Below are 14082 nucleotides of genomic sequence, written 5' to 3'. Positions count from 1 at the left end.
TTTTATAAACATTATAATGGTCAATAACTAGTAATTAGCAATTGGTAATAACCTATTGATATTTATTATAAATGCAATAGGAACTTAGAAAGTTAATTATGCTGGTAAATTGATTCATACAAGTAAAATAATATAAGCATAATTTAAAATACAAAGTTTTAAACGAGTATAATAAAAATAAATCGTTTGACTTGTTTTATGTTAATGTTTGATTTATGAATATACTATGTAATATATTGGACTAAGTTTCACCTTAGAGATCATAGCAAAAAACCAACACACAGCTATAACAGGTATTTAGTTTTTTTTTTATATATTTTGTGAAAATAGCAAGAGTCTTGCAAGAGTCTTTCGCAAGACCAAGACCAAGACTGAGTCTGCAAGACCAAGACCAAGATTTTGAAAGTCTTGGTCTTGGTCTTGTTTTGATCATCACTAACAATCAATATACTGTATAAGTACGAGGTACTAATACCTACTACCTATACCTAAATAATATATAAGGTATTATATTTATTTTAATTTTGTACCTATTTAATCATCAAAAAGCATACATTTTTTACCAAAATAATTGTGAAATTGAGAATTTTTTTTTTATGGCTGTACCCATACATTATTTTTGTTTATATTAACTTAAATAAATTTAACACAAAATAATTCTATCTAATAATTAATACCATGTTTATAAGATTGGACTCTAGTTGTATAGTTATGAATTTATGGTATTAATTGTACATTGGTACAGTAAAATATTAATATAAATCATAGGGAAGCACAACCTGGGGTGCGTTAAAAATTCAACTATATTTAACTTGAGTTACCTAACATCATTTGACGCAACATAGTTATCTCCGGTCTACCGTTCGGTTGCGACAAGTTGTTGACTCCGGGGAAATTCTTTTAACCCAAAAAATACAATAATACGTACAAATATGTTGATAGGAATACATCGTTCGGAGTAATCAGTTTTGAAGTACATTTGATAATGTCGAGTAAACTTTACTTGACCACACTCTGACTAGTCCAGTCATAATTATTATATATGTTCATGGACTAGTCTAACTAATCATTTTTGGATGCATCCATGGGATGGTTAGTACTTAGTAGTTAAGCCGTGAATCTGGCTTTACATGACTGTTAGTACAATAGTTCTCAATAGTCAGTATTTTCCCGCAATAGTAATAACTAGCACACATATAGTCGCATGCTTTGCCAATAAATTAGATCATAAACTCATAATGGAAGCATAAATCATATAAATGTATAATTAATATTGACAACAATTCTGTTATAATTTAGTTTTAGTTTTAGATCTATGGATTTTACAATGATGTGTGTTTTTTTATTATTATTTTTTTTTGTGTCTGTTTACTCGATAAGTATTGTTAAAGGTAGGTATATGTTTCGATTTTCTTCAACAGCATCTTTTCTGATAGGAAAGTGAATCAAGTTGGCACATCGAGGAGGTAAAAATTTAAAATTATCAGTAGTTTTCATAAGCGTTAGAAAAAACAAAAGAAATTAAGGAAAAACGGAAATTTGTAAGAAAAATTGGCTTTTAGCAAAATAAATTTTAATTTTTGGTGTAACTCTAAAACAAACTTCCATGTACACATGACATTTTCACTGAATGATTATATTATCAATTTCTATACACCATTTTAAAAATGTTTTAACTTGTTTTGAGCTGTACACGGACATTTTCAGTTTGGTTCCAATTTTTTTGGTTTTTTTTTCTATAAATGCCAATAGAATATTGTTTTTTGTGTCAAAAAGCGAAAAAAAAATTATGTTCTCCATATTATAGGAACATAATATGTAGGTTAGAAGATTATAGGTTAGGGATGGCAAATAAGTGGCACGCGTACCATACTTGGCTCGCAAGAATATTTCAATGGCACCCGAAAGGCTTTCATGTGTCTTTATAATATATTATATTCATATACCTTGAAAGCAACAGCGCTTATTAACCAGACATAAAAAAAATCGTTCAAGTAATATGAGGTAAAACGTTCTAACAATTAGTAAAAGTTGATTTTTTTAATAATTATTTTCTACATTATTATCATTCATTTTTCATTTATATTTTGTAAAAATTCCCTGTGTTAACAAATATAATTAGTGGCACAACTGAAAATTTTTTTTAATTGTTGTTTTGTAAAAATGCACGTTGAACAAATACAATTTGCCATCCCTGTTATAAGTATACTAACATAGGTGGCATTTGGCAGGGGTGGAGGTGACGAGGTCACCGTTGCTACATTAGAAAATATATTGAGAGATCAAACTTATCATTTTAAATGAGTCAGTATAAATTGTGATGAATGTTTGCTACCATTTTTAACAATTAGAGCCATTTGCCACCAAAGGGTACTATTGTATTATAATTATACATTTTATAAATTATAACTAGTAATAATAGTACAAAACCTTACACATTTTTACAAGATTATATTAGGTAAACTAACCTTCTACTATAGATACCTACATTATAGGGTGGGCGCTAAAGAAGCTCGACCTCAAAGCTTTCCACAGGCACGTCAGTTCAAGGCCTCTCGTCTTGACTAGGGGTGGCGACGGGGACAACGTTACACTCCCGGCTGAAGAGTCGCTTGACAAATACAGCTCTGACGCATGCGACGCTTCGATGCAAGGTCCCCGGCTCTGAGTGGAAAAAAGTCCATGTAGGTACTGGTGGAATGATCACATCACCGATCTCAGGTCAACCACTCTCTTCTTACGCAGGACCTACCAGTCTTGCTTAAAGAGGGTGCTGTGGCTACTAAGGCTATAATTACTCGGCAGCTAGGAAAGACCTATACGACGGGAGATCATAAAATTAAAAGAACAAGGGCTTTTTGAGCTTTTCTGGACACTAACTCCTGTGGAAACCCTTACCCGCTTGTTATAAAAAAAATTGAACTCAGCTGGAAAGTCGTATTAATTTTAATTTTAATTTTTTAAGTTCAGATTTTTCGAAATTAGATAATACATACCCCATTCCTCATCAAATGATTTTTATATTTTGTTGTAATTCAAAAATAAATAATTGTAGGTACATAAAATGTACATCAAATGATAATTCATTTATAAAATATTATAATTTTTCTATATTTGATAAAATTTTCAAAATATTTTAACTTATTTTGAGTTGTTTACGGAGATTTTCAATTTTCAATTTTTTAGTTTTTTTCTATAAATATCAATAAAATGTTATTCATTGGGTCTCAACGTCAAGTATTGATTATTATAAAATTAAAACTTATACGATTATATAACTTTTGTAGTAGGTGGTGTGGGACAAATCTCTCCACTCCTCTGCGAGGCATTTACAAATTATAGCACAACAGGATTTAGAGGTCTAGTTGCGTGTTTGGTGATGAGGACGACACCCTCGCAATCCAACAGTGCGCAGTCCTGTGGGGAGACAGACCTCGGCGAGGGTGCAATATGAGAGAACGGACCCCATCGACACTCTACAGTCCACCCTCCGCCGATCAGTAAGTTGGGCAGTTGCGCTTGTGCTTTTGTCAGCGTGCACCCGTGAAGGGCAAGAAAACTGTATTAAAAAATAATATTTCGTATTGTACGTTGGCTGCACTGTTCTTTTCGCGAGTGGGGTGTGCGTCACGGACGAGAGCTGATTGAGTCTGACAGTCTGTTGCTGTCTGGACGACCTCGGTATTATATTATACTATCCCGGTATATCGCCCCCATTGACGCCTGTCCTCGACGACCACGCCTACACCATCATCATGTCCGAAGCTGCCAAATTGAGCCAAAAATTCACCCCTGGATCCGATTCGAACGACAGCGATGATGAATACGATATGCAGCAGCAGCCGAAGGTATAATATACTTCGATAACACTCGTAGGGCTAAAAAAAAATAGGGTGGCACCATAGTGTAAGCCGACTAGGCCGAATAACAGGTAGCACTCATGCGCGTGTAATCGATTTCAGGGCAGGACTCTTTGATGGAGTGGGTATTATTGATAAATATGTTTTAGCTCGACGAGGTGGCTTATTTAGGACAATGTTTAATGTTGGTTAATTTTTCGTTTTTAGGGTTCCGTACGGTAAAACAGGACCATTATATTACTAAGGCTCCGTCTGTCCGTCCGTCTGTCACCAGGCTGTATCTCATGAACCATGAAAGTTAGAAAGTTGAAATTTTCACAGATTATGTATTTTTATTGCCGCTATAACAACAAATACTAAAAATTCTATAATATATAATATAAGCAGTGTTGCCGACATGTTTATAGCTGATGATGGTACGGAACCCTTCGTGCGCGAGTCCGACTCGCACTTGCCGGTTTTTTTAATGTTGTTATTGATAGTAAAACTAATAACCCAACATTATGTTACATAATATAATATCGGACATCGGCACCAACTAACCAAGGCTGCATTTAGAATTCCTACAATAGGGGACCCTTTAGACACCTCCAGATACAGCATTGTCTCAGATATCTATATAAACTATCTGCATATTTTGTTTATTGTTTTAAAGGTACTTTAATGTAACATAATAAGCAATAAGGATACCTTAAAATAGTGGTAATAGGAACAAATTTAGAAAAAAATTGTACTATGATAATACCTAATTTGAGTTTTCAACTTTTTGTGATTGTAACAATTTTAGTTTGTCACAAATGTCGATTGAATCACTTTGATAGTACTCGTCAGAGACCCTTTATTGTTATCTAGGCTCTCTAGTACTCGTTAATAGTTATTGATAAGATTTATTGTATCTCCCATATTATATCCACTTTGGAATTTTCTATAATTACGCGTTATAATGTATAATATGACAAAATGTTTTTTTTGTGTTTCAAGAACGTTTTCATATTATACTTTTTCATAATTAAACTCATAAACATACTCAACGTATTTACATTTTAATGCTTTAATTTTATAGTAGCGATATAATAATACAGATCTACAAATTTAGGTACTTATTGTCATCAAAAACTTGATAACTACTTTTTTAGGTCTTTAGGATGATATGGGGTGAATAGGAACACATTATTTTTGGTGTGATTTTACTGAAATTTTTACTATAATTAGTTTTTAATATTTTGTTATCCTTATATGAAGGGCTCCTCTTATTAGAATACGTTTTAAAGACCAAATTAAAAACAAGACTGATTTTCCATAGGATTTACTATTTACTAATTTATATTTGTTTTTTTATTTTATTATAATACTTAATATATTGTATAATGTTCATAAGATTTTTTTAAAAATATAAATTAAGTTCCTATTCACCCTTCTTAATTTATAAAAGGAATATTAATAATTTTTCACCTGTGTTCCTATTCACCACATTTTTGATTTGCCAATAAATCCTCGTGAGCGCATCTTTAAAATTCAAAATTTAAAATAATTAGTTTCATAGTGCATATTATCCTCAGGTATAGGTTTATTTATTATGTACCAAATTAGTTTCATTTATTGCTGTAATTAAACCAAAATTTTCTATACTAATAGGTACCTAATAAAACTGCTTGTGCTATTGATTTTTATAGAATTACTGATAATTTATTGAAAATAATTTTTAACTGATATTCTATTTTACCTACTTACTTTTTCTGCATACAAATTTTAACTCATCATTATAACTTTTTATTGTAGTGGTAAGTAGCAGTGGTAATAGTTACTACTTAATGCTTTCTAATGTTTTTATTACTTATTGTATATAAATTTCAATGATCTACTAGTTATAAATTGTTACTCATGTTTAGACAGAATATTTTGATGAAACCATTAAGAAACAAGAATACAAGGAAGAAGAAGCAACTCGGCAATATGGTAAATTTTATTTTGATAAACTTGATTTTCACATAGGTATTAACCAATAACTATATGCTTTATATTCGTTAGATGAAAACAGTTGTAGCAATAATGATTTACCAAAGGGATGGAAAAAAATAGATCACGATAGTGGTATGCCAATTTATATGAATACAGAAACAAGAGTATGTTCATTTTCAAAGCCATATTTTCTAGGAGTTAACAGTCTTAAAGTAAGTGTTAATTAAAAATGTAACGTTAAAATTATTTTTGTTGAATTAAACTATTTTTAATATTTCACCTTCATTTTAGAACCATGAGATTCCAGTAGCAAATATACCTTGTTTGAATCAGAAATTAAATAATGAAACTCAGAATGAAACCAATCTTGCTTTAACTTCTTCTTCAACCTCTACTTCAAACAGTAATATCTATACAATATTTTACAATATTTTTATTGTATTATAACTTATAAGTGTCAATAATGATTGTATGGGAATTTAAAATTGTTTTCAGGATGTCCTTTGACATTGAGCCATGCAGAGTATCGAAATTACTGTAGCAAAATATTCAAATTTAGGAATATTAAATTTTATAAATTTAAGTAAATATTTATTATTAAAATATTAATTTTATTAGAACTGGTATTTAAATGTGTCTTAATATATTTGTTCTTGTTTAGGTCGTGGGTAAAGCGCCGGGCATATATACGATCACAAAGAACCAATTCAAAGATAAAAGATCTTAAAAAACCAATATCCGATTCAACTGCTATTAATTCTGATGGTAAGAAAAAATAATAATTACTACTAGTGATGTAGTCTTAAAAATGTTTATGGGTACATGCCTTAATCTATACCGCCCACTACCCCCTTATTTATTACTCTACCAGCAACTACCACACGTTTGGTAAAAAAGCGACTATTTTCATTTGTAGATAGCATATTAACCCAACATAGAATTATGGTAGATAAAATATACAATAATACCTCATAAAGTATGATTTATATTTAAACTCGTGTTCCAAAAATAATGTTTAAAACGTATAATGCTTAACAAAATTAAAAACTGTATAATTCAACTCAAAACATAAATTAAAATATTATGAAACATTTTTAATACTTTTTACATGATGAAAGTAATTGCCATAATTTGTATTTTGGGTCTTCAGCTGTAGTGCTGGTATTAAATTTTTTTTACCTTGATCGCTTTTTTAAGGAATATCTCCATTTTTAGCTGACAATAAGAAACACTTTTTCTACACGACTACACGAAACATCTATGCATTCAACAATAGGTAGTTGTGTTCTAACATTTTGTGTAAGATAAATAAGATTATTTTATATTTTATATCAATGTACCTACATGTATACTGTATAATATTATTTTTGCTATTAATACCATTAACTATTTAGTAAATAGTACCCAATATAAATATTATTTACTTTACGCCTTGTTCATGGTCTGTTTACCTGCGTACCTCGATTTTCGTTATGGGTACTCGCATAAATATAAAATTAGGAGGTGGGTACACTCTGTGTATCAGCGTGTACCCTCCACTACACCACTGATTACTACTATTACTATTACTATATTTTCTATTTGGCTAAGTATAATAGTTTTTACCCATTTGTATTGATACGTAATTTTCCAGCTATGCTAATTTAATATATTTAACATTTTAGTCAAAAGAGAGAATAATGCACTTAATCCTGAAGATCTGCAATATTTAAATAATTTAGAAGGTAAAAGTTACATTGGTATATTGCATGAATACATTCAACGTGTAATGAAAACTGCATGTCATTCATTTGTGGTTAAAGAACTTGGTTAGTATGAAATAACAAACAATAAACATGTATAAAATTAACTATATACAATTATTTGTTTAGAACAAACCAAGTATCCTTATTTATGTACAGTAGTCTTGGATGGAATACAATATGGTATTGGTACAGGATCGACCAAAAAACAAGCAAAAGTCGATGCTGCGAGAGCTACTCTTCAAATATTATTACCTAACGTCAAATATTTTCAAACTGATAATTCTAGTGAAACTAAGAATGAAATTCAAGATATTAATCATCTTGAACAATACAAAGTTAGTATTTGTAAAAAGTATACCATAACAAATATTACAATTATTCAATTTATTCTTACATGTTATGTTTCAGATCTTTGATAAATTAACCGTAAAGGATACAATGATACCACAAATTTGTGCTCAATCCACCGAATCCACACCATATGAAATGTTGAAGCTTTGTGTAAAAAGGTATGATGATTTATTTAATTTTTTAAAACTATAGTATTCCCATTTTATCTCTCAATATTTCGTGGACAGGAGTTGAGTAGCTGTTGTATTCTCTTTAAATTGAAAAAAACCCATTCAAATTCAAGTTTCTGAGATTACCCGTTACTAAAAAACTCATTTCACATTTAAAAATATATATAAAAAGACTAACTGTCCTGCCTGGCATTGTCTGATCCAAAGATTTGTGTTTTTATAAATATATTTGTAAAAAAATGTATATACTATATTTCTACCAATCATAATTAAAATACTACTTTCAACCATTTAAATATGCAAAATAAAGTGAGCTGAAAAAAATTAATTTTGAGCTACCCTTTAGCTACCTGAAGGGGTTGAACAAATAATTTGTATACACCCTACAAGTTTCAAGAAATCTATGGAACTATTACACATTTAGCTAAATTATTATTTAATTTGTTGATTAATGATATTAAAATTACTCTAATAACATGTTACTTTATGCAGTCATGCAGATGACATAAAAATAAATCGTATTATTACATATTACATATTCAAGAGATAATTTGTTACTTCAAGATTACCTAATTCGTCTTAGTAACTGGCGTAGTCTAAATAATTTATTTTTAAGCATTAAATTTAATGTCATTAAATTATGACTTCTAAAATTTGCAATCCAATTTCACATAATTATTATTTAAATATCAATTGGGATTACCCTGTTAAATATACAAATATAATATATATTTAATATATACTGGAATAAGTTTTTCTTTATAAGGCTTTGGGAACTTGTTGTGACTCATCTCTCATTTAATGATCATTATATTCATATCCAATGTTAGACTTCATAATTCGTAGCTGTAAAGACTTTAACAATTCTTTAGTGTTAAAATCACTCTACTGTTCCTTTATTAGATCATAACTCGGCTATGGATTACATGTATGAACTTATATATGTATATGTACAGTTTTTTCCTCAAAATCAGTTGGTGTTTTATAAAATCTATTGTTTGAATTCAAAACCATTTTTTTACAAATTTTACACCTCAGATGTGGTATCGAATATCTTCCTCAATCATTATATCAGCCGATATTATCATACTTACAACTAGAAACTCTTGGAAATGAAAAGATTAGATATATGCTTTATTTTTAAATTAACCAATGGGGATATTAACTGTCAAAAATTGCTTTCTTTATTAAAGTTAAATGTTTCAAATCAAAGAACTAGACTGATGAATACTTGTTATGTGCCACTCTAGTGTTTGAACTATAGACAAAATGCTAATGAATAGATTAATGCAACTAGTTAACTATTCATGTAACTATTAATCTGTTTTCTGAATGTGTCTCAAGATGATTTGAAATATTATCTAAATAGTCTTTTGACTAGATAATCATTATATTCTATGTCATTGTCATATGTTTAAGTTTAGTTTTCATTATTATATGTTTATAATAATTATTTTTGTGAATTATTTTGACTATAAATGTTCACAAAGTTGAAAATTACATACCTATATTATACATAAACCTATATATTTACTGAATATATTATTATTTTATATATTATATTTAAGGGGCCTCGCTACTGCCGTCAAATTATATTATTATATTATTTTGTCAATACCTAAAGTATTGACAAAATTAAAGTTAGTTAACGTTGTCCGGTTTTGTTTCTGAAAAAAATTTGAACTCACCAGAAAATTGTCTATAGATCCTACGGAGCACTCTGTGAAAAATAAGCTTTATATTATTGTGTACTGTAATTGAAAACTTGAAAATATCAACTTTTTCGAATCACAATTAAAATTAAAAACAGAAAATGTTTCGTACAATCTACAGACATTTTTCTGTTTAATTCAAATATTTTTTCAGAATCAAAATCAGACAACGTTAACTAACTTTAATTTTGTCAAAACAAATTTATTTTTTTGTGAAATTTGTGTAGTGAAATTCATATAGTTATCGATTTATTGACATGTGCATGCGCGTATGAGAGAAGATACCCACATTTAATTTCACTCACAGTAATAAATAATAACCATTTACAGCTAATAGATAGATCCCGGGCGGCTATGACAAGATTATAAATTGCTTAAATGTTCCCCCTTAAATATGAATGACCTTAGCGAGGCCTCTTAAGATAAACTGTAAATATAATAACAAAATATTATTGTAAATTTAACTTAAAATACTCATAATAAAAATTGGTTAGGTATTGGTTTAACATTTTAAAAAACCATTTTATTTTTTATAGAAATTTTGGAGAAGGTACAAATCTACTGTGTGAAATGGAACAGATGCAAAGTGGATCTGATACAAACAATTATTTTCGCTGCACTATGACTGTAGAAAAATATTCTGCGACAGTTATTTGTAAAGATAAACTTGATGGTCGCCAAAAAGGGGCACAAGCTCTATTAAAGGTTTACATATAAATACTATACAAATATATTTTACTGTTTTTTCCTATTAATTTTTGTGTAATTATAGGTATTGCACCCACATATTCATTACTTTGGATCTTTATTAAGATTGTATAGCCATCAACATTTTGAATACACTGAGAACAAACCAAACGAAGATAAACCTAAAGCCGAACAATGTAGAACTCATCCAGATGTTGAACTTCTTAAAAAATTGAGAAAAGCGATGTTAAAGCTGGAATCACAAACAAATGATTTGAAGAAAATGTAAATATTATTTTAAAACAAAATAATAACCACCTTGATACAAACAGTAGAAACTCTCCATATCCGTACTTATTTTGTGCTTGGCTAATAAGAAGTTTCCACTACTACTATTTAATATATAAGTATGCATATCTCTTTTTTAGTAACTTACTCTTAAAATATTTTTTGGTATTTTCCTGTAATTAATAGAGGTAATCTTCCTCAAGGTTTAGAATTATTTTTAAAACCAACTTCATTTAATTTAGTTTATTCTAACAAATATTATATAATTTAAAATGTAGTGACTTAAATATTATGGTTGTATAAATATATTAATATATATCTTGAAATAATATTTATGTTTGAATAAATTCCATCTTATACAATTTTATTTTGGTTACATAAAATGTCACTGGTAATTGAAAAGTCAATAATTACAACTGTATGGATCAGTGGCACAACCAGGGGGGGGTCCTGGGTTCGGACCCCCTCCTTGGAGCATACCTATATAAGAAAATTTTTTTTATTTATTTAATTTAGAATAATAAAATTCTACACAAACTATTATTAGCAACAAATCTTTTCGTACAATATGTAAATCGGTATATTTTATAGAACATGGTGGACGATATATGTAGTGGGCGGTGGCAGATCTAGAACAGTATAGTTAAAAATTAAAAACATTTATTGACATCATCAGCTGCATTATACATGTTGTTACAAAAAAACAACATAATATTTATTATAAAAATAATGGTCACTATTAATAATACTTTAGCCGGCGTACTATACTGATTCATTTCTAAATAATTATCAAAGGCCAAGCGGCCGGTTAAGTGTCGGTTAACTTAAACCGGAGGTCATAAGAACCAGCCTAAGTGTATTTATCTATTTGCAAAAAGAGAACATCTCTACGACTTACGAGGGGCGGTCGCCCCCTTCGCCATCCTAGGGACGCGCCTGGGTCAACCACGACATCGGGCGCTCGTGTAGATAGCCGATGATATGCACGGTGTTGCGTTACATAATATTTATCTATATATGCTTTTTTGTGGTAATATCGTCCAGCTTGTACCTACTGTACAGCAGAGTGTATTAATATTGTTCGTGTATTTTTGACAAAGATATTGTTACGGCACCAGTGTAGGCAAGTTCTTATACATCTGTATAATTTGATTTGTCTAATGGAACCTTTTAGAAAATAATTTTCGATGATGATCAAACATTTTATTTTCGAAACTCCTATGCCTTTATAAGATACCAGACTACCTGCTATTACCCACAGTTAGTCATTAACTAGTTATTAATTGTATGGTTAAGTTTTAGTTAATAATGCACTGAACAATAATATTGTACGTCAGTACGGCAATACGGCCGTACGAGAACGGGAGTACGGGTCGGCTGGTCTCGTAATCTTCCGCCCGTACCCGTAAGAGCGATCGCTGTCGGTGCCTCTCACGTCTAGGTGTATTTAATATTACTAAATAATCCGAAACCGCACGCACACGCGCCGTACGCATAGAATATGCACTCAAAAGGCGACGATTGAGGCGACATGTAAACATTGGCTCGGCCGAAGTAAATATTAATGTACAATATAATTATTGAATTATCATCAGTGTGGTGACACTGCGTAAAAATCAGCAAAACGACGTACAATTACAAATATTACGGATATATCTTAATCCGTGATTACAATACTGCAGTTATCTTCTTTTCGTATTTTGTATTTTAAAAATGTAAATATGTATTCCGTGTAAAAACATGTAAATTTGTAAATATGAATAATGTAAATAATAAATAAAAATATGTACGGTATCAAGGAAAGTACGGAAAGAACCTCTACGTGGTACATTCTAGGCGACAGTGGGCAGTAGTGATTTATATTTTATAGAAACTACCTACTGGCTAATTTTTTCTGCAAGTCAAATTTTTGTATCTATAATTAGTTTGTGTTTTTTTTTTTTCATACATAAATGAGAAATGTATGTAAACTTTTAGTCGCCTCAGTCAAAATTGAATCCCAAAACCACCACTGAACAATATAGAACTAGAACTTTTGTGTTCAATATTCAGCGTAATTTAACTACGTTTTCTGTGTCGATTAATAAACGCTTTAAAAAAATATTATAATTCCTCGTCTGTTTTTTCACTGCCACCTGAGTGTCGAGAAAGAAGTGTGATTCTTATTATTAGATGATTCCTTCTGTGATCAGTGGCGTATTTAGGAATTTCAGGATAGGGGCAACACATATTTGCCGCCCCCCTCAACAGTAAATGTATTTACTAATATAATATATATAATAAATATATACTAATTTAAAATTGTAATGTTACATTCAACAAGGAAGGTATAATTAGACATTTAAACAACATTATTGTACCAGTTAAGAGTGAAAAAATATTATAAATAAAATAGTAAATCTTTCAAAATACCTACATGTGTGACGACAAACGAATAATTTGTTAAATAAAAATAAAAATTTGCCGCCCCTCTAAATCTTTAAAAATTTGCCGCTCTGGGCAATGGGACCCATAGCCCCTACCTAAATACGCCCCTGTCCGTGATACGTAATATTTGTTGATAATAATTTTTGGGTATCGATCGGATAAAATAAAAACCCTGATAAAATTATATTTTGATGCTAGTTAAAAAAAAGGAAATTAACTCGAGATAGCTCAACCGATTCTGGTAAATTACTAACCATAGCCCATAATGTAGGGAAAACGCGTCTATGATAGGTACCAATACCCAAAGGTGGTCAAATGAATGAAAATAAAGTATCTTCTAAACTAAAATATTTTTAACATAATATAGATACTTGCTATTTAGTATTTACCATGTTTAACGATACATGTAAAATGTTGAATAGAAATCTGTACTCTTAGTATTCTTGTCTATGACTACAACCATCTATAACCTCCCAAAAATCGAAATAACCGATCAAATCAAATAACCTAGTATTGTCTCTCGACTATTCTCATCACCAGAGTACCATAGACATATTAATTAATGGAGTATGGATTAGAAAGTAGAGTAGAAAAAAAGGTTCGTATACAAACATTGTAAGAAAGAGATAGCATATAACTTAAGACGGTCATAAAAGAACAAATCACATATAATTTAGTCAAAAACATTGTAATACTTTTTAAGTTTATAACATTGTTTTAAAAATATTCGTCAACCCCCTACTTTTTTATTTTTGTAGTATCGAAGCCCCTCCATTCACATTGATGGTTATAATGTTGGCCCCCCTGAAATTTTAATGGATTTCCTCCTATGAAACAAAGTAGTATAAAATGTATATAGCATGACAAAATATATCTTATTTGT

General features: G+C 29.9%; 1 protein-coding gene across 1 annotated transcript; it reads left to right on the top strand.

Moving 5' to 3' along the window:
- The first annotated feature begins 3672 nt into the window (after nt 1-3672).
- LOC100168027 (microprocessor complex subunit DGCR8-like) lies at nt 3673-10921 on the top strand. The gene is made up of 11 exons (XM_001951947.5): nt 3673-3848; nt 5750-5816; nt 5889-6031; nt 6111-6222; nt 6315-6402; nt 6481-6584; nt 7484-7627; nt 7691-7899; nt 7973-8073; nt 10334-10502; nt 10570-10921. The coding sequence occupies exons 1-11, from the start codon at nt 3756-3758 to the stop codon at nt 10771-10773; spliced, it is 1434 nt and encodes a 477-aa protein (XP_001951982.2). The 5' UTR covers nt 3673-3755; the 3' UTR covers nt 10774-10921.
- Nucleotides 10922-14082: the final 3161 nt, after the last annotated feature.

Source organism: Acyrthosiphon pisum, chromosome X (genome assembly GCF_005508785.2).
Source record: "Acyrthosiphon pisum isolate AL4f chromosome X, pea_aphid_22Mar2018_4r6ur, whole genome shotgun sequence".
NCBI classification, from domain to species: Eukaryota; Metazoa; Arthropoda; class Insecta; order Hemiptera; family Aphididae; genus Acyrthosiphon; species Acyrthosiphon pisum.
This window is presented reverse-complemented; position numbering and strand designations above follow the sequence as displayed.

What these genes read in the sequence shown, in the direction of transcription:
- LOC100168027 (XM_001951947.5), top strand. Translation starts at nt 3,756, where the DNA reads ATGTCCGAAGCTGCCAAATTGAGCCAAAAATTCACCCCTGGATCCGAT. An exon ending in TTCAACCTCTACTTCAAACA is followed by an intron (nt 6,223 to 6,314) that starts GTAATATCTATA and finishes AATTGTTTTCAG; the next exon opens with GATGTCCTTTGACATTGAGC. An exon ending in ATTTGTGGTTAAAGAACTTG is followed by an intron (nt 7,628 to 7,690) that starts GTTAGTATGAAA and finishes TTATTTGTTTAG; the next exon opens with AACAAACCAAGTATCCTTAT.